The 21,037-nt window shown below is 46.8% G+C and overlaps 1 protein-coding gene across 2 annotated transcripts in view; it reads right to left on the bottom strand.

Annotated features, from left to right (window-relative positions):
• Nucleotides 1-19,444, bottom strand: part of TRIP11 (thyroid hormone receptor interactor 11) — a 41,600-nt gene extending 22,156 nt beyond the window's left edge. For both annotated transcript variants that reach the window (XM_075844336.1, XM_075844337.1), the window contains exons 1-14: nt 19,077-19,444; nt 15,064-15,128; nt 14,871-14,981; nt 13,789-14,055; nt 13,349-13,417; nt 11,527-11,692; nt 10,686-11,021; nt 9,677-9,717; nt 9,502-9,600; nt 8,165-8,344; nt 3,976-6,927; nt 3,655-3,795; nt 345-538; nt 98-261 (exon numbers count right to left, since the gene is read on the bottom strand). In XM_075844336.1, coding sequence (XP_075700451.1) covers nt 98-261; nt 345-538; nt 3,655-3,795; nt 3,976-6,927; nt 8,165-8,344; nt 9,502-9,600; nt 9,677-9,717; nt 10,686-11,021; nt 11,527-11,692; nt 13,349-13,417; nt 13,789-14,055; nt 14,871-14,981; nt 15,064-15,128; nt 19,077-19,203 — 4,912 coding nt within the window. In that variant the 5' untranslated portion in view covers nt 19,204-19,444. The remainder of the gene's footprint in view (nt 1-97; nt 262-344; nt 539-3,654; nt 3,796-3,975; nt 6,928-8,164; nt 8,345-9,501; nt 9,601-9,676; nt 9,718-10,685; nt 11,022-11,526; nt 11,693-13,348; nt 13,418-13,788; nt 14,056-14,870; nt 14,982-15,063; nt 15,129-19,076) is intronic.
• Between the last annotated feature and the right edge of the window lie 1,593 nt (nt 19,445-21,037).

Genomic DNA, 21,037 nt, shown 5'->3' with positions numbered 1-21,037 from the left:
CATCAAGAGACTTTCGGCAAGAGAAAGCAGCGGACGCTGGACCCCCCTCCCCGGGCATCGGTGCCTGTAGGGGCCGTACAGTACTTTATAGTCTCACCTTGCTGGAACTGCTCTAGCACCATCTGCAGGTTACTCAGGGACATTGCATACTGCTTGACCTGCTCTTGAGACATATTAAACTGGAACGAAGCCTCATCTCTTTGCCTGGACACAAGGTTCAGCTGCTCCTGCAGAGACTCCACCTGCATCGTAGCCTGATGACTGCAGAACCAATATACATGTATCAGTGAATAGCCGGAACGTAGAGCTTCATATAAAGCCGGACTATATAGTGTGACCGTCACCTGGCCGTTTCTACAGCTGTGGAGGAGGACAGCAGCCTTTCCTCCATGACAGTCACCTTCTTCTTTAACTTTGTTTCTCGCTCCTCCGCAGCCAGCGCCTCGCGTGTGTACGAGTCCTCCATCTCCAGCAGGTGATTGCGCAGCCGCTCCAGCTCCTGATTTAGACGCTGCTCTTTTTCCCTTAAATGATGGATCTTAAGAAAAAAGGATCAGACAAATGATTTCACAGAACACGAAAGATCTAAACACAACTGATGAGAAGAACAGACGTACAGATAGAAGAAACTGGAATCAATGTATTCGCATGGACTAGCGAGCTGCGCCGTTTACGTAACTCACATTCACATCTGTGGGAGTTCCGGCAACCAATATGAAAACGCGCTAGTCTGTTTAAATAAAAGTTCTTACATTTTCTGACGTGAGGCGCGTCGTGTGATAAATGTTTAACCTCCGTGTGCCTCACATTAATAGTAATTAACTCAATCATATACCTCTGTCATAATGGGCAACATTGGGTTAATGTGTGAGGTACATGATGGGGTTAATTACTATTAATGTGAGGCACAAGGAGGTTAAAAATTCATAATACCTCCTGCCTCCCATTAAGAAGTGAAAGAAAGCAGTTATTCTTTTTTTTCACAGTGTACACCGATCATCATAAATGAAGTGTAGGTTATTATGATCGCAACAATACCGAATGTGTATATTACTTTGTGTATTGAGACTTTTAATAAAGTTTAACATTACTTTATTTTTTTTAACTTTTCTATTTTTCAATTCAATGTACCGGCATATCTCTATATACTGATAGTACACAGCAGCTGTTACCAAGATATGCCCTAAAAGGGAAATAGTTGTCTGTCTGCCCATATAAGGTATGTTCCGCAGGGATCCCCTGTGACACCATCAAAGGGAAGTCCCCCCTTCTCATTTTCACCTTAACTGCTTTGATCGCGGCATTCAAGGGGTAACAGTGGAGCCATTAGAGCGGAGCTGCGGCTGTGTATTAGCAGAGTTCACACGGGGTGGATACACTGCGTAAAAGAATGCAGCGTATCCGCCCTGTGCACCGCAGGGAATTCCGGGCAAAAAAAGCGCACCAAACTGTGGTGCAGTTTTTCACCCGGAATGTCCGCCGCAGAAAACTGCAGCTCCTTTCATTCCAGGAGACTGCTGCAGCCTGTGATTGGCTGCAGCGGCTGTCACATGGGATGAAGCGTCCAGTGGATAGGTTATCAGTTGTCCGGTAGTGGAAAACCCCTTTAAATCAGACAGGCATGAGGTGGCGTTAAAAAGAGAGGGGAAAAATAAAATAAGTGTCTAACATGTCCAGCAAGATTTCTCATACAGCGCGCACCCGTGATTAATTTGGCGCATTTCCCGCATGTCTGTTCTAGTTTTATCTGGTCTAACTTTAAGGCTGGGTTCACACGACCTATTTTCAGGCGTAAACGAGGTCGTATTATGCCTCGTTTTACGCCTGAAAATAGGGCTACAGTACGTCGGCAAACATCTGCCCATTCATTTGAATGGGTTTGCCGACGTATTGTGCAGACGACCTGTCATTTACGCGTCGTCGTTTGACAGCTGTAAATGGACTGCCTCGGCAAAGAAGTGCAGGACACTTATATACATTATATGCAGGGCACTTCTTTGCCACGTAATTTGAGCTGTTCTTCATTGAACTCAATGAAGAGCAGCTCAAGATATACGAGCGTCTCAGACGGCTCGCAAAATGCGAGGAGCATTTACGTGTGAAACGAGGCAGCTGTTAACAGTCTGTCTTTTCACACATAAATGCCTCTCATCGTGTGAACATACCCTAAGACAGTATTATTCTCCCCCTTTGTTTTTTAATTCATCACCACTTTCAATATCTCTGCTTTCTGGCAGTAAATGGGAACATTCTTGTTTATATCCAGAGGGTGGAAATCCCTCCTGACCTAATACTTTTTAGGTTTTGTTACAATTGTATCCAGTATAGAGAATCCTCTTAAGCTAAAAACGCAGCGCACCACAAATTTCTTCTGCACGGATAGTTTGTTATAATGTATCAGTCATGGTAAAATGTATCACTCTGGAGTCCAGACAGTGAAGCTCACAAGATTGTCTAGACTGGATACAATGTAACAAACCCTCAGTCTGAGAAGTATTAGGTGTGTTTAGGTTTCGGTCTATGAATGCAAACAAGAGTATGCTTAAAGGACGGGTGTCGCGGGAAAAAAAAAATTTCGATCAATTTGCTTTTAGTGTTTTATTAAAAAAAATATATATTTATTTGTATGTTTGAGTTTTACTTTTTTTTTTCAAACTTTGTCTTATGGGGGCTGCCATTTTTTTTTTCATCTCTGTATGTGTCGATTAACGACACATACAGACATGGAATACGGCACATACAGCCCCATAGAGAATTCGAACGGGAGCCGTTCCATTCACTATAGCGTACGCCGTCTGTGTGGGAACGGCGCATGCGCTGCTCCCACACAGACCAAAAGGAAGGTCTTTTCTTGTGGACCGGAAGCCGCGGTCGGACAGTAAGAGGACTACTTCCGGTCGCGGCTTCCGGACATGTGCTCTGAAGCAAGCACTAGGAGCGGAGGGAGCAGACGGAGCGGCGGCGGCAGGAGCAGGTAAGTTATGTCTGTGTATGTTCGTGTTTTACTGTGTGATTACCACTGTATGTAAGCCCACAACACGGTGTATTCGCTCAAAAAATGGCGGCACACAGTGTAGGAGGCTTGAATATCCAATCCCCTCCTTTCTCCTGGCACTAGCCAGGATAAGGGAGGGGGGATTCTGTGAGCTCACTAGAGCGAGTGTGTTTACACCAAATTTGCAGCATAAAGCAATGTAGTTGCTTTACCACATGCCAATGCTGCAATTTTGGAAATGGCTCCCTCTAGTGACCAGCACAGGGAAATGTTATAAATTAGAATCTAATTTATAATATTTCCTGACTTGTGAAAAAATTCTAACAATGTCTAATCATGTATACACTAACTGTTTAACTAAAAAAAAAAATTCTAGCAACACATTCCCTTTAAGGAGTGCTAGAAGTTTTGTCACTCATACAGGTGGGGGGACGACAACCCTGCAAAACAATATGGATTGATAGTCCATTCTGGGTCTGTGGGAAGCTGGATGACAACCTCTCTGAACACTATGCCGGCAGTCATTAGTGGTTGTTCATTATCTGTAACCCAAGTAGCGAAGAACAAGGTAAGAAAATAGATGAAGCCGCAGCCTGGAGTTAAGAATGGGGCCCTGTGGAGCCGGGCATCGCCGCCCTCCGCCCTCGCGGGTCACGAACCTCATTTTGCAGGGAGACACCTTCCATCTGCTTCTGTTTTAGCGCCAGCATCACCTGGTCCCTCTCGTGCTGGAACAGAATGGCCTTTTCTTGCATGGATTTCACCTCATTCAGCAAATGGTTCAACTCGCCGGCCTTCCCCTATCCAACGCAAATAGTGTATTTAGACGTCCCGGTGACAATTAGAACATAAGACGCCCTGTAGCGCCCCCATACTTAATAAATAAACCTCCTAACATACTTCTGCCCCAGCCGCAACACTTGACTATAGTATAAAAATCTTGACTTTGTTATGGGATGTGTAAAGACGGACAAACCAACCTGCTCCTTTTCCTTCAGAAGCTTCTCCAGGGCTGAAGCCTTTTCCCTCATGGAGCTGGACTCGAATTCCTTCTCTCGCAGGAGCATCGAGAACTGCATGTTGGTCTCATGAAGAGCTCGGAATTCACTTTCCTTCTCCTTCTCTTTGGCCATCACCTTCTCATTCTCTTCCTTCAGCTTCTTGATGTCCATCTCCAGGATCAGAGCCCTCTCTTTGAGGTTGGTGACCGCTTGCTTCAAGAGCTCGTTTTCGTTCTCTTTGTTCCTCAGTTTTTCGGTGGCGGAGTTTAACTTGTCTCCTTTAGTCTTTATTAAAAGATCCTTTTCTTTAAGCGACTTCTGCAAGACATCACTCCGCTCTTTAATCCGCTTTAACTCCAAGACAGAATCTTCTTGGCTCCTGCGTCCTTCTTCAGACGTCAGAGCTACCGAGTCCGACAAGCGCTGGTTGTTTTCCTGTAGGGTCCGGATGGTCGAGTCTTTCTGTTGTATCTGAACCTTCAGCTGCTCGTATTCTTGAGGTACCTTGGTCACGTGATCATCTTCAGAAGATGTCAACGGACAGTCGATTTCGGGCATCCCGGCGCTCGTCTGCAGTCTGACTGTGTCAAGTTGACCAAGAATTTGTTCTTTCGTATTGTGGAGTTCTCCAATGCTGCTCTGCACGTTACTCAACTCTGTGCCGAGACCTTTGAGCTTTTTCTCATTGTGCTCATAGCTCTGGATCAGGTTGTTGTAATCGACTTGCAGCCGAGAGTTGGAATCGCTATCGTGACTGATCTGACCTTGAAGCTTGTGCAGCTCTTCTTGCAGGTGAGCGGACTCGTGTTGCATGTTCCGGACGGTGGTGATCACTTGTTGCTTCCATTCTTCCATCTTCTTCACCTGCTGCTTGAGCTTATCCCTTTCCTGCAACAATTCCTCAAACTGATTGCTGTTGACGCTTCCCATTTCGTTGCCGCTCTCAGAGTTGGACGCCTGAAGGACGGTCAACAAGGTCTGACACTTCTGGCTCAAGGCGTCTATCTCGATATCTTTTTCTCGAATGATCCGAGACAGATTTTGGATGGTCTCTCTGAACATTTCTTGGGTGCTACCTTCTTGACTGCGAGAGAGTCTCTGGTTTTCTTCTTGGAGTTTCAAGAGGGCCGACTCTTTGGCCGCCACCACATCCATCATTTTGTGGTATTCCGTCCTTAGTTGACTGTTTTCCCGCGTCTTCTCGCTCAGGACGGACAGAACCTGCTCCCTCTCCATAGCGTAAGCTTGTATCTGCTGCTGGAGATACACCACATCTTGCATGTAATTGATGGAGGACGATCGGGCGTGAAGATTTTGTATCTCCAGGTCTTTCTGCTGGATAATCAGAGTGAGCTTCCCGACTTCGTCTTTGGACAACTGGTCGATCTGCTTGGTCAAGGTGATGTTCTTTTCGTTGAGCATTTTAATCTCCATCTCCCTCTCTTTGATGCCTTTCACCAGCCGTTCGATCTCCACTTTGGACAGGTCATGCTTCTCGGTACCGTTCTCACTGTTATTAATGTTCTGCGTCTTCGTGTGGTGGAGAATGTCCGAGGAATCTGTGTGGATAAGATGCTCGTTCTGCAGCTGGGAGCTGATCAGTTCATTGGTCTGTTGCAGGCTGGAGATCTCACTGTCCTTCTCCGACAGGAGGTTCTCGTACGTCTCCACCATTTCCTTATGTTGCATCTTAATTTCATCCATCTCCTTGATCTTTTCCTGCAAAGACTTTTGGAACTGAAGAGCGCTGTGATTCTGTTTCTCCACCGCTTTCTTCTGAAGTTTCAGCTCTTCTTCGTAATTATTGCGCACCTTACTCAGTTGCGTTATCTCCGCCTCTAGCTCCGTGATGATATCCAGCGTCTTTGGTTCCACGGCAGGTTGCGGCCGGCTCTGCTGGTCTTTCATTCGCTCGATCTCCTCCTTAAGGTGGCTGTTATCTTCCTTCATGGAGGACAACGTTTTTTCCTTTTCCTCGATGGCTTGTTTGAAGACGTCCCTCTCCTTTGACGCTCTGCTGTGACGGTCGAGCTCCCTCTGTATCTCCAAGTTCTTTTCTTGAAGTTCACGTATGAACGTCTCCTTCTCTCGTATCAGTTCCGTCAGCTGCTTCTGTCCTTCTAAGGTGCTCGTCAGCATTTCCTTGGTTTCTTCGCCATCGATTTCCATTTGCTCCAAGGACCTTTTGCTTTCTGCTAACCGGAAGTCCTTCTCCTGATTGAGCTTAATGAGGCGCTCGTGCTCCCGTTGCAGGGCGGTGGTGTCCATCTTTTGGGCGTTGGAAAGTTCATTGATGGTGCGTTCGTACTTCTGAGCCTGTTCCAGCAACCTGTTCTCCATCTGATTTAATTCCCCCTCCACTCTCCCTTTCTCCATCCTTAAAGCCGCAATCAAGGTCTGTTTCTCTAAGGAAACGTTGCTCTTCTGAGCAGTGACTTCTTGCAGCTGCTGTTTGGCTTGTTCTTGGGTTGACAGCAGCATCTCATTTTCCATCTTCAAATCGCAGATTTCTTTCTCCAAATCGTCTTTAACCTGCTTCATTTCGGAAAGTTGGTTATGTAGTCTTACCGTCTCCGCTTCTCTCTCCCGGTCGTCCCGATTTTCGTGTCTCGCTTCTTTGGCCGTGGCCGATTCTTGATTGACTTGTTTTAGATTTTCTTCTAGTTTCTTATTGGCGGCTTCCAAGTGCTTCAGCTTCTCCATCATCTCGGCCGCTAGCTGCTGATTGCTCGTCTGCAGATCACGGAGGGACATCTCCGATCCGCTGCGGGTTTCCTTCTCAGACTCGAGCTCCTTTAATAAGGTGCTGTTTTCCGATACGATTTTTAACGTTTTCTCCCTTTCACATTGCAGTTTTTCTGTGAGTTGAGCAATTTGGGCTTCGGCCTCAACTTTCTGTTTCGATAACTGCTCCTTCATAAGCATCAGGTGCTGGAAGACAAGATGTGTAAGGTGTTAGCGGGATTATCCCAAAGTATATTTATCACCTATCCAATTATTCAGTGTCTATGGGCCTCCATAGATATTGAATGGTGAGGCGGGTGCATTAGCGACCTCCGCGACATGCAAACTTCTCCTCACTGCGGTCTCAAAGCGAAAAGAAACGGGGGTTGGGAGCCGCGTTCTAGTGATCAGAGGGACCCCGGCGGTCAGAAAATCATCTCCGATCCTATGGATAAGTGATACATCTCTACATCTCCTTCGTCGGATAACCCCTTTAAAGATATTTGTTACGTTTTTGTCTCTGCAACCTCACGACATTAAGGACTTAACCCTTTCAGGACCAGCCTAATTTTAGTTTTTATGTTTTCTGTTTTATCCTCCCCTGCGATTCGGCCATTTTGATGTTTTTTTCCGCTATGGCGTTCACCGTATTGGATAAATATTTTTACAGTACAGACATTTTTGGATGCAGGGATACCTAATGTGTTTATTTATGTATGTGATCTAGGGAAAGAGGGGTGATCTGAATTTTTTTCAAAACGTTTTTATGCACTTTTTTTATTACTATTTTTTTTGCTCCCCATGGGGGCTCGAACCTGCGATCAGTAGATTGCTTATGCCATAGACTGCAATATCATAGGATTACAGTCTATGGCAAAATTAGTGCATTGCTATTGGGACCTGCCGCAGACGGGCCTCAATAAATCTTCCTATAGCAGGGCTGGGAGCGTTCACAAGGTTCCCAACTGCTAAAGGAATACGCCGGCTCCTGCAATCTCGCCACGCGGGAGCCGGTGACCAGCAGCAAACAGAAAGGTAAGGTAAAATACCCCTCAGATCCCGGTGGTCACATCTGACACTGGCATCTGAGGGGTTAAATGCTTGCGATCAGAGACTTCTCTGATTGCAGGCATTGAGTAACACAGCAGAGACTTGGATGAAATGGCGCCTGCTCGGCAACATTTTTAACATACGACCCATCAAATCAATGGAGCTTTACATGGAATATTGCGTCATACAACTTCAGTAACGGAGATCTGAGTGGTGTATAATGAAGGTCCGATTTTTTTTAGGATGCGGCCTTAGTTCTGGTAAACAGTGGTGAACAAATGTCATCTTCTGACTTCTCAAATAATAATTTTTGGGTGGATGTCCCCTTTAAATGCTACAATACACGGTTACGACAACTATGCTTGTACAGGGCATGTGCGGAATGAGGCGCTACCTGCATGGCTTCCTGATTCTGTTTATCCAGCTCTTCAAGTTCTGCTGTAAGAGTTTCCTTCTCAGCAATACTTTCCTGCTGGGTCCTCTCTTTTTCTTCCAGAACTCTTCTCAGCAGCTCCAGCTCAGACTCTTTGGCAGATGAGGAAAATACAAGATCCAATTCATCTCTCAGCGCTTCCTGAAAAGCAGAAAACAGATATTAAAAGGGTGGAAATGGACTCAAAATTTCCTTCCATCAAAGGTCAGAGCGATTGTAGGTGTCAAACATGGGACTTTAAAGAGGCGGTCACCACATAATAAGTAAACCACAGTTACAGATACCCTAGTAGGTGGTGAGAGCACAATGTCAGTAAGCTACAACAAAGCCCCATTTACAGCTCAAACAGCACGTTTGGTCATTAACTTTCTTGAAACCAGTGACATTTTACAAACTTCTCATAATAGCAAGGCCAGTCTCCGTGATGTCACCGCTGCTCTCTAGTGAATGGATAGGCTGCATCCTCAGTGATGTCACCGCTGCTCTCTAGTGAATGGATAAGCTGCATCCTCAGTGATGTCATCGCTGCTCTCTAGTGAATGGATAAGCTGCATCCTCAGTGATGTCACCGCTGCTCTCTAGTGAATGGATAGGCTGCATTCTCAGTGATGTCACCGCTGCTCACTAGTGAATGGATAGGCTGCATTCTCAGTGATGTCACCGCTGCTCTCTAGTAAATGGATAGGCTGCATTCTCAGTGATGTCACCGCTGCTCTCTAGTGAATGCATAGGCTGCATCCTCCGTGATGTCACCGCTGCTCTCTAGTGAATGGATAGGCTGCATTCTCAGTGATGTCACCGCTGCTCTCTAGTGAATGGATAGGCTGTATTCTCAGTGATGTCACTGCTGCTCTCTAGTGAATGGATAGGCTGCATTCTCAGTGATGTCACCGCTGCTCTCTAGTGAATGGATAGGCTGCATTCTCAGTGATGTCACCGCTGCTCTCTAGTGAATGGATAGGCTGCATTCTCAGTGATGTCACCGCTGCTCTCTAGTGAATGCATAGGCTGCATCCTCCGTGATGTCACCGCTGCTCTCTAGTGAATGGATAGGCTGCATTCTCAGTGATGTCACCGCTGCTCTCTAGTGAATGGATAGGCTGCATTCTCAGTGATGGAAAAATGTAGTATTACATGCAAGCCATTTAAATGAAGTGCTGTGCTCGGAAGATGCGCTCCGATTGAGCAGGGAGCCCCATAACCAGTGGATAGAGGACAAACTTTTGTGGCTGGTGTACCCCTTTAATATCTTAACTAACGTGTATAGTTTCACAAAATTTAGAGCTATTTGTAGTCACCTTTTCTTTCTCCAGGCGTTTCACCTCATTCTCCAAGAAAAGCCTTTTGTTCCCTAGTTCGATTGTGTCTTTACCCTCCGGCACTGAATCCCCATCAGCCTGCAAAATGACATGATTCTTAATCCTTCAGCTCACAATATCCAGCATAATGTATACACGGTGCAGTAGAAGGTACCTGTTCAGACTGAGACATCCTGTTCATTTCTTTTTCAGCATCTAAAATAAAAAAAATAAAAAAAAAAGAATTTTCGTTATTATACTGGTCACTGTGGCCACCACTGCACAAACTGGAGTATTATGGAATAGAGGCCGACCGGTGTGAAATCTCAGCAATCCTTCCCAGTGCTGCTAAATCACCAAACAGTAATGAGAATCATCTCTCCAGGCGCAGACGTCGTGCTTATACATATCAGGAGGGCACAACCTGCATCCGGTGTGGCCCCTAGTGGCACTGCTATGGCCGACACTTAGGGAGGGCAATAATTGCCTGGCACTACTGGGGGGCACCGAGGCTGTATAAGTTCTAGGTAACTTCAAAACGGTTACTGTGTTATGGCTAGTGCCTGCTGCCAGGGCGGTGCACGATGGGTATCCCCCCCTAAATGCTCTTTAACACCCCGTGTCATGAACATCCCCCTAGTCATCCTTTAAACGGGGCGTTCCCAACTAAGACCTCTCATTACTCTGATTCCACTTGGCACTCTGGAGGGGAAGAGATGAGGTGGAGAGGTGGCCGGCTGCGTGCTGCTCTCCATTGTAATTTATGGGAACGGTTTCCATGTTCTCCCAATAGGTGGGAATCCCAAAAGTGCACCCCCACCGGTCAGACATTTATGGACTATGTGGTCAATAATCCATAAATGTCCCAGGTGGAGATACCTCTTAGTTTTATTGCGACAATATGGCCCTCGAATCAGAACCCGTTATACAGTAATAAATCTAAACAAGCAGAGCTGCAGTGTAAAGCATATAGGAGGGACAAAGCCGTAGTCTAAACCTCTTATGAGATAGTTGGTGGCTTTCAGACAATGCAGGAGTCACGGATTACAGCTGTGCATTAAACAACACACAGCCGTCATCATAAATCGCAGCTAAGCAGCACCCAGAGGTGGTGAATGGTCAAGCACACACCTAGACTGCCACTTTAATAGTATTGGGTTTAACCCTTTACTATGAGATCTTACCGAACAAGGCTTCCTGTAAGCGCAGAACCTCGCACTCTAGATGGTTGGCATCTCCTGTGCCGCCCGCCTCTCGAGATCTCTGCAGCTCTGCGAACTCCGACATCAGCCTCTCATAGTCTAAAGACAACGTATTCCTCTCATTTACCGCCTGCTCATTCTCTGTACGCAGGACAGCCGTCTCCTCCTCGGAGGCTGATAACAGAGAACCCAGCTCGCTCAGATTACACTCCAACTCCTGAACCTTCTGGTTGCACTCAGTGTTTGCGGCTTCCAGAGAGAGAATAGTTTTCTGTAGTTCAAACACTTTGGAGTTGTCAGAGGTTCCTTCTGCTGCCCCTGAACACAAAAAAAAAGAAAACAAAAAAAAATGTCAAAATCTGGTCCCACAGCGCTGCAACAGGGCGCCCATTGCCTAGACAGACTACAAACTGCTGTAATTGGCACCTGTACTCTGGAGAGGGATGGGCAGGACAACAATGAGGAGTGCCCAGCATCCCCACAAACTATTACTATAAATCAAATTACTACCAAGTGTAAGGCCGGATTCAGATGAACAAGTGCAAACTCAGACGTGAAAAATGCGGGACCCATTTTTACAGATCCCTTAGACTTGAGGATGAAGATAGGACATGTCCTATTTTTTCACGGGACCACCCCATGGTTCATTAAAACAACTGCCGTGTGAACAGCCCCATAGAAGTACATTCGTCCGTGTGACGGTCGTTAAAAAAAAAAAAAACGTCACACGGACAAGATTTAGGTTCATCTGAATAAGCCCTAAAAGGACGATCCTGATTTCTGTATTAGGGAGCGGCAGTTTAAGACTTTTAAAGCCACAGACCCGTGTTCAGCTGCTCCTCCAGCTCCTCGATCCGCTCCTCGTATTCTCCCAGCTCCTCTCGGTGCCTCCTTGTGATCTCGGCTATTTTCTGCCGATGAGCGTCTTGTAACACGGAGAGTTCGTGCTGATGATCATCGATCTCTTGGCTCAACTTCTGCTTCAGATCCTATAATCAGGGGGCAAAAGTAACAGCTGCAAAGCCTTCCGAGAATCAGAGAGAGCGATGTAATGTGGCGCTGGTTCTAATTTAGGTTACTTAGGCGCTGGTTCTAACTGGATAAAGCATTGCCAGGTCTAGGAGCCGGCTCCATAATATACGATGCAGCGCTGACACTGCAGGGAAGAGCTGCACGGCAATGGGATGTACAAACCTGGATATACACGTCTCTTGAAGCTTTGCCCCCTGTCCAAGAGGAAAAAACTGCATCTCCCAATCTTCCCAAGTCATCAGCCCTCCTCACAGTATTCACGATAGCCCCCCTCCCACTAACCGCGAGAGCCACTATCCAGTAAACACGGCAGCCCCCCACCACCCAGTAATCACCGTAACTCTCCACTTCCCATTACAGTAGCGCTCCCCCCCCACTTCCCATTACAGTAGCCCCCCCCCACTTCCCAGTAATCTCAGTAGCCGCCCCCCGCCACTTCCCAGTAATCCCAGTAGCCCCCCCCCCACTTCCCAGTAATCTCAGTAGCCGCCCCCCGCCACTTCCCAGTAATCCCAGTAGCCCCCCCCCCACTTCCCAGTAATCCCAGTAGCCCCCCCCACACTTCCCAGTAATCCCAGTAGCCCCCCCCACTTCCCAGTAATCCCAGTAGCCCCCCCCCACTTCCCAGTAATCCCAGTAGCCCCCCCCCCCACTTCCCAGTAATCCCAGTAGCCCCCCCCCACTTCCCAGTAATCCCAGTAGCCCCCCCCCCACTTCCCAGTAATCCCAGTAGCCCCCCCCCCCACTTCCGAGTAATCCCAGTAGCCCCCCCCCCACTTCCGAGTAATCCCAGTAGCCCCCCCCCCACTTCCGAGTAATCCCAGTAGCCCCCCCCCCACTTCCCAGTAATCCCAGTAGCCCCCCCCCCACTTCCCAGTAATCCCAGTAGCCCCCCCCCCACTTCCCAGTAATCCCAGTAGCCCCCCCCCCCCCACTTCCCAGTAATCCCAGTAGCCCCCCCCCACTTCCCAGTAATCCCAGTAGCCCCCCCCCCCACTTCCCAGTAATCCCAGTAGCCCCCCCCCCACTTCCCAGTAATCCCAGTAGCCCCCCCCCCACTTCCCAGTAATCCCAGTAGCCCCCCCCCCACTTCCCAGTAATCCCAGTAGCCCCCCCCCACTTCCCAGTAATCCCAGTAGCCCCCCCCCCACTTCCCAGTAATCACAGTAGCCCCCCCCCCACTTCCCAGTAATCACAGTAGCCCCCCCCCCACTTCCCAGTAATCACAGTAGCCCCCCCCCCACTTCGCAGTAATCACAGTAGCCCCCCCCCCCACTTCGCAGTAATCACAGTAGCCCCCCCCCCCACTTCGCAGTAATCACAGTAGCCCCCCCACTTCCCAGTAATCCCAGCAGCCCCCCCCCCCACTTCCCAGTAATCACAGTAGCCCCCCCCCACTTCTCAGTAATCACAGTAGCCCCCCCCTTCCCAGTAATCACAGTAGCCCCCCCCACTTATTACTCAGTAAACATTTATAGACAATTCCCGAATAGATTATCTTGTGCACCCTGAAGCCCCTGTAAGGTTTATAGATAAAAGTAATCAATAGAGAATTAAATGTTCTGTAACTTTGCTACAATGTATCAGTAAAGATGAATGATAACAGACTGTACCTGAATGGTATTTTGCATCATGCAGATCTCACTGGTGTCCGCACTTTGGGCCCCTTGACTTTTTGAAGACTGAAAAGAACATAAAACAGGTCACGATAACGTGTAAAATAACAGACGACGGGTAAAGGACGAATAATGATATTATCTGAAGAGCGGCGGAAAACAGTCACTGTCCATATGACCCTTAAACCAGTAATAATCTCTTTATTGTTAGGAGGGTCCCCGGCTCCTGGGACCCACAGTCACCTGGTATAATCTATGGGGGAACCCTACAGTAATTGTTGCATTTTCCTGCAGCGCCACCACAGGGGAAATAAAGTATTACACTGTGGCCATTTAATGCACTGACGTTACGGCTCCTTCAGAGAGAAGCCCTTTATAGCTCATTAATGGCGGTCAATAGAAGACCCCCCCCCCCCCTCTTAAATCAGGGCCCTTACCTGTGCTATGTGCTTCCAGTGAGACACCTCCGACTTTAGCCTGGACACCTCACTGGACAACGTGTTTATTTCTTGCTGAGACCAAATCATGTCCCCAAAGTCCATATCATCCCTCTGGAAGCCGGACAGCGGCGGCTGGATACCGGACATGAAGGCGGACGAGTCGGCTGCTTGGAGAGAGACGCTGGACAGCTGTGCGGAGACCTGAGCTTTCTGCATCTCATCCTGAAGGGAGTTCAGCTTGGCCTTGAGATGACTCACCTCCACCTGAAAACAAGTGAAAACAACAGATGGCAATGTTCGGAGGACCACCGCTGCTCCCACAATACATGGAGACAGGGTCCGGGGTCTGCACAGTCTCCAGAGATACGTAATAAAACGGCCAGGAAAATGTGGGGTCGGCACTGAGGAGGGGGCAGAGTTTCCTTACATTGCTGCAGATGCTTAGGGCCAGTTTTCTATGTGGCTGTTTTAGGGCATCCTGTGTCTGCTGCTTCACTTACAGAACACAGACCTGCAGACCGCCGACCTATTCACAGGGGTACAACCGCTGCTTCCATGATAAATAAGGGGGATCTAATCCATGGTCCGCACAGTCCAGAGACATATCTGCAAGACCTGCTGGAAATATGGGATTTCTAACGGGATTCACACAAAGCACGGTCATGTCATACAAGTGTGGCCTGGCGCGATTTGCAAAACACATTAGGATATTGCAATCCATAAAACCATTCAAATGAACGCCCACTGTTTTGGGGGGTGGGAGTGGTGGGGCACACAGTAAAAATCTAGGTGAAATTTTGTGGTACTAAAACCATAAAAGGTGAAGCCGCAATATGAAGCCACTTTGTTATATGGGAATATAAATATTAAATGTTACCATCAGAAGCGTGGCGCAGTGTCCATGTGAACCCTCGATGCCCAGAATACAGGCTGCCATAAACAGCAGCTGCAGGACGTCTGATGAGATCGCTCCTGCTCAGAATCCGGATAGTAACATTATATCAGGATGGGGCTTATAATGTAATTCTCTAGTATAACAAGGCATTGGCTCCACGACACCTCGACTACAAGCCCCGCACCTCTTTCTGCTGCAGCCGGTTCCTGTAGTCCACAGATTGTTGCTTCACTTGTAGTTCAGCCGCCTCCAGTTTGTCTTCCAGTTCTGAACACGACTTCTTTAGTCTTTCATTCTGCAAACAAAACAGAAGGGGAAGAAGTTATAAGCGGCGGCGGCAAGACAAGACAGGAGTGAAATGATCCGACTGCACTCACCTCTGACCTCTGCAGAGCCTGGATACCCCCTATGTCCCGAGACACCGGCAGCTCCGGGTTTCCCACTGAGAAAAAGCACAAAGACATTCAGAATACAACAAAGACCTTCCCAACACTGTTCATCAAATACACAACATTACTTCCCCTGATCCTGATATAAGGCCTGTATTACACTCCAGAGCAGTGACTCCACCGGCAGAATAGTGGAGGATATAACTCCGGATCAGTAATGTATGTACACAGGGACTCCACCAGCAGAATAGTGAGTGCAGCTCTGGAGTATAATACAGGATGTAACTCAGGATCAGTACAGGATAAGTAATGTAATGTATGTACACAGTGACTGCACCAGCAGAATAGTGAGTGCAGCTCTGGAGTATAATACAGGATGTAACTCAGGATCAGTACAGGATAAGTAATGTAATGTATGTACACAGTGACTGCACCAGCAGAATAGTGAGTGCAGCTCTGAAGTATAATACAGGATGTAACTCAGGATCAGTATATGATAAGTAATGTAATGTATGTACACAGTGACTCCACCAGCAGAATAGTGAGTGCAGCTCTGGAGTATAATACAGGATATAACTCAGGATCAGTACAGGATAAGTAATGTAATATATGTACACAGTGACTCCACCAGCAGAATAGTGAGTGCAGCTCTGGAGTATAATACAGGATATAACTCAGGTTCAGTACAGGATAAGTAATGTATGTACACAGTGACTCCACCAGCAGAATAGTGAGTGCAGCTCTGGAGTATAATACAGGATATAACTCAGGATCAGTACAGGATAAGTAATGTAATGTATGTTCACAGTGACTCCACCAGCAGAATAGTGAGTGCAGCTCTGGAGTATAATACAGGATGTAACTCAGGATCAGTACAGGATAAGTAATGTATGTACACAGTGACTCCACCAGCAGCATAGTGAGTGCAGCTCTGGAGTATAATACAGGATGTAACTCAGGATCAATACAGGATAAGTAATGTAATGTATGTACACAGTGACTCCACCAGCAGAATAGTGAGTACAGCTCTGGAGTATAATACAGGATGTAACTCAGGATCAGTACAGGATAAGTAATGTAATGTATGCACACAGTGACTCCACCAGCAGAATAGTGAGTGCTGCTCTGGAGTATAATACAGGATGTAACTCAGGATCAGTACAGGATAAGTAATGTATGTACACAGTGACTCCACCAGCAGAATAGTGAGTGCAGCTCTGGAGTATAATACAGGATATAACTCAGGATCAGTACATGATAAGTAATGTAATGTATATACACAGTGACTCCCCCAGCAGAATAGTGAGTGCAGCTCTGGAGTAGAATACAGGATATAACTCAGGATCAGTACATGATAAGTAATGTATGTACACAGTGACTCCACCAGCAGAATAGTGAGTGCAGCTCTGGAGTATAATACAGGATGTAACTCAGGATCAGTACAGGATAAGTAATGTAATGTATGTACACAGTGACTCCCCCAGCAGAATAGTGAGTGCAGCTCTGGAGTAGAATACAGGATATAACTCAGGATCAGTATATGATAAGTAATGTAATGTATGTACACAGTGACTCCACCAGCAGAATAGGGAGTGCAGCTCTGGAGTATAATACAAGATATAACTCAGGATCAGTACAGGATAAGTAATGTAATGTATGTACACATTGACTCCACCAGCAGAATAGTGAGTGCAGCTCTGGAGTATAATACAGGATATAACTCAGGATCAGTACAGGATAAGTAATGTAATGTATGTACACAGTGACTCCACCAGCAGAATAGTGAGCGCAGCTCTGGAGTATAATACAGGATATAACTCAGGATCAGTACAGGATAAGTAATGTAATGTATGTACACAGCGACTCCACTAGCAGAATAGTGAGCGCAGCTCTGGAGTATAATACAGGATATAACTCAGGATCAGTACATGATAAGTAATGTAATGTATATACACAGTGACTCCGCCGGCAGAATAGTGAGCGCAGCTCTGGAGTATAATACAGGATATAACTCGGGATCAGTACAGGATCAGTAATGTAATGTATATACACAGTGACTCCCCCAGCAGAATAGTGAGTGCAGCTCTGGAGTATAATACAGGATGTAACTCAGGATCAGTACAGGATTAGTTATGTAATGTATGTACACAGTGACCCCACCAGCAGAATAGTGAGTGCAGCTCTGGAGTATAATACAGGATATAACTCAGGATCAGTACAGGATAAGTAATGTAATGTATGTACACAGTGACTCCACCAGCAGAATAGTGAGTGCAGCTCTGGAGTATAATACAGGATATAACTCAGGATAAGTAATGTATGTACACAGTGACTCCACCAGCAGAATAGTGAGTGCAGCTCTGGAGTATAATACAGGATGTAACTCAGGATCAGTACAGAATAAGTAATGTAATGTATGTACACAGTGACTCCTCCAGCAGAATAGTGAGTGCAGCTCTGGAGTATAATACAGGATATAACTCAGGATCAGTACAGGATAAGTAATGTAATGTATGTACACAGTGACACCACCAGCAGAATAGTGAGTGCAGCTCTGCAGTATAATACAGGATGTAACTCAGGATCAGGATCAGTACAGGATAAGTAATGTCATGTATGTACACAGTGACTCCACCAGCAGAATAGTGAGTGCAGCTCTGGAGTATAATACAGGATGTAACTCAGGATCAGTACAGGATAAGTAATGTCATGTATGTACACAGTGACTCCACCAGCAGAATAGTGAGTGCAGCTCTGGAGTAGAATACAGGATGTAACTCAGGATCAGTACAGGATAAGTAATGTAAAGTATGTACACAGTGACTCCACCAGCAGAATAGTGAGTGCAGCTCTGGAGTATAATACAGGATGTAACTCAGGATCAGTACAGGATAAGTAATGTAATGTATGTACACAGTGACTCCACCAGCAGAATAGTGAGTGCAGCTCTGGAGTATAAAACAGGATATAACTCAGGATCAGTACAGGATAAGTAATGTAATGTATGTACACAGTGACACCACCAGCAGAATAGTGAGTGCAGCTCTGCAGTATAATACAGGATGTAACTCAGGATCAGGATCAGTACAGGATAAGTAATGTCATGTATGTACACAGTGACTCCACCAGCAGAATAGTGAGTGCAGCTCTGGAGTATAATACAGGATGTAACTCAGGATCAGTACAGGATAAGTAATGTCATGTATGTACACAGTGACTCCACCAGCAGAATAGTGAGTGCAGCTCTGGAGTATAATACAGGATGTAACTCAGGATCAGTACAGGATAAGTAATGTAAAGTATGTACACAGTGACTCCACCAGCAGAATAGTGAGTGCAGCTCTGGAGTATAATACAGGATGTAACTCAGGATCAGTACAGGATAAGTAATGTAATGTATGTACACAGTGACTCCACCAGCAGAATAGTGAGTGCAGCTCTGGAATATAATACAGGATATAACTCAGGATCAGTACAGGATAAGTAATGTAATGTATGTACAGTGACTCCACCAGCAGAATAGTGAGTGCAGCTCTGGAGTATAATACAGGATGTAACTCAGGATCAGTACAGGATAAGTAATGTAATGTATGTACACAGTGACTCCACCAGCAGAATAGTGAGTCCAGCTCTGGAGTATAATACAGGATGTAACTCAGGATCAGTACAGGATAAGTAGGATTAGAGGTGACGGAAGATTTAAAAAGTATGTCACTTTAAAATGAATGCATCCTCAGTAAATTGTGTCATCCACTTTGTTCAAAATGATACTCAGTGTTTCTCAGTTCTATCCAAGTCTAGGAAACCTGGATGAATCAGAAGTAAGAAACAAAGTGGATGACTCAACATACTGAGGATGGAATCTGCATGACAACTTATAATCCACTTCCACTATATACATCTCATAATGACCACAGACATGACTGGACTCTGGGGTTCACTGCACTGGCGGCTCCTGGGATCCCTGGTCGGGTGCGGTGTGACAGCCGCCCGGTTCTCACCTGACTGCTCCTCCGCCCCCTCCAGTAACATGTCTTTGGTGAAGCTGGAGATCTGTCCAGTCAGAGAGGACAGGCTGCCCCCCACTTGTCCTAGGCCGGACCCGATACCCCCGAACCAGGAAGCCATGGCTGCGGGAAGGTAAATAGATGCTGGACAATCCCCGGCTGAACCGGAACTTCACACCGGAGCAGAGTACAAAGCCGAGAGGGCGCGTTACTGTAGAGCACTCAAGAAAGAACGGGGCCTCAGTGCACGGTGCTTTCTCCCTCACGTGACAGCCTCATGTCCCGCTCTCGCGCTAAAACACCGGCCCGGTCTTCGCCAACTCGACGACAGCCATGACAGCCAGCGCTCTATGGTTATACTGGAGCGACGTGTCCATAGCGCTATGCATGCTGGGACACCTGGAGGTCCTCCAGGCGAGAGGGCGGGGCCTAGAGAAAGATCCTGACATGTCTGACCACGTGTTACAGGAGAATCATAATAACGGGTCAAAGGATTAGATACAGAGGCTCAGCAGGTGGTATCACACACACGATAGGATTAGATACACGGCTCAGCAGACAGTATCACTCATGATAGGATTAGATACACGGCTCAGCAGACAGTATCACTCATGATAGGATTAGATACACGGCTCAGCAGACAGTATCACTCATGATAGGATTAGATACACGGCTCAGCAGACAGTATCACACATGATAGGATTAGATACACAGCTCAGCAGACAGTATCACACATGATAGGATTAGATACACAGCTCAGCAGACAGTATCACACGATTGGATTAGATACAGCGGCTCAGCAGACAGTATCACTCATGATCGGATTAGATACACAGCTCGGCACAGTATCACACAGGATAGGATTAGATACACAGCTCAGGAGCCAGTATCACACATGATAGGATTAGATACACGGCTCAGCAGATAGTATCACACATGATAGGATTAGATACACGGCTCAGCAGACAGTATCACACATGATAGGATTAGATACACAGCTCAGCAGACAGTATCACACATGATAGGATTAGATATAGCGGCTCAGCAGACAGTATCACACATGATAGGATTAGATATAGCGGCTCAGCAGACAGTATCACACATGATAGGATTAGATACACGGCTCAGCAGACCTTATCACACATGATAGGATTAGATACACAGCTCAGCAGACAGGATCACACATGATAGGATTAGATACATTGGCTCAGGTGGATATGTCACTTGATATTTGGGGGGTCACCTCCATACTTGCCTACAGGTGGAGTCACATTTTCTCTCCATGGCCCCCTGCGGCCCCCCGGCTGTCGGTCCGGGGTTACTACGGGTAATGCCGTTCTCTTGTCCGGTTCCACTTTCCATACGTTGAGTGAGATTATCCAGAGTAAGAAATTGAAATGTCGGAGCTGCTTTAAATGAAAGTGAAGTACAGGAGGAGCGGAGGAACAGCGAGCGCCTGACACTAATCCTATGGTTGACCTTCTGGATCTTCTATAATTTAACTTTGTTCCAGCCAAAAGCATTGATCACGAGCCCTGGAGTGGCGTTACATGTTAGATTGGGGGGGGTCTGACCGCTGGGACCACCACTGATCGGTCGAACAGGGGATAGCAACAAGGAGGAACGTGAATGTTTGACCCCCGCTCCATTCCATCTCCTCTTTGCTGCAGTCGTGGGAGGGGAAAACCGATGCCTCTTGTCCTAGAAATCCTTGGGGGTCCCAAGCGTCGGAGCCCCACTGATCTACATTTAACAGCTATCCAGTAAAAAGTTGGTTGCAATATCCCTTTAATATTTCACAGATATACAATCCCCTATAGATTAGAGGTCGGCAGCTCCTATACTGGAAAGAAGCCTAAATGGCCACGTTTTTATAAAAACCGGTCGTCTTACTGATCTCCCCCACATGATCCACTCACTTGTTCTGTGATGTGGGCACGCGGTGTGTAGTGCTG

Source organism: Rhinoderma darwinii, chromosome 12 (assembly GCF_050947455.1).
Source record: "Rhinoderma darwinii isolate aRhiDar2 chromosome 12, aRhiDar2.hap1, whole genome shotgun sequence".
Classification (NCBI taxonomy): Eukaryota; Metazoa; Chordata; class Amphibia; order Anura; family Rhinodermatidae; genus Rhinoderma; species Rhinoderma darwinii.
The sequence above is the reverse complement of the archived record's forward strand: the minus strand, read 5'-3'. Positions and strand labels throughout refer to the sequence as shown.